At 61.5% G+C, this 283-nt stretch overlaps 1 protein-coding gene across 1 annotated transcript in view; it reads right to left on the reverse strand.

Annotated features, from left to right (window-relative positions):
* Positions 1 to 283, reverse strand: part of LOC107477230 (ENHANCER OF AG-4 protein 2) — a gene marked incomplete in the record, with an annotated part of 12,852 nt that overhangs the window by 12,240 nt on the left and 329 nt on the right. The window contains 1 exon segment of the mRNA XM_052258115.1: positions 1 to 283. Coding sequence (XP_052114075.1) covers positions 1 to 93 — 93 coding nt within the window.

A 283-nucleotide genomic window follows, 5' to 3' on the forward strand; every position in this document is an offset into this window, starting at 1 on the left:
GAAGCCCTTGACCTTAGCGAGGACGAGATCGCCTAACCGCAAGTGTCCGTTCGCCTTCGCCTTGTTCGCTCCGCGTCGACGCCCGGGAGCCATGACGACGACGACGGCGTCGATGCGGCACCACAATAATATCGAGAAGGAATCGAAGACGAAAACGGCGTGGTTCGGGGGAAACAATTCGAAAAAACCCTAGAAAAATCCCGCGGAAGGTGCCGCGGAGGATCGACGGTTGCCGGCGGGGAAGGACGACGGGAGGGTTAGAGCGGCGGAGGTGGCGGCGGAG

This window comes from Arachis duranensis, chromosome 3 (assembly GCF_000817695.3).
Source record: "Arachis duranensis cultivar V14167 chromosome 3, aradu.V14167.gnm2.J7QH, whole genome shotgun sequence".
Classification (NCBI taxonomy): Eukaryota; Viridiplantae; Streptophyta; class Magnoliopsida; order Fabales; family Fabaceae; genus Arachis; species Arachis duranensis.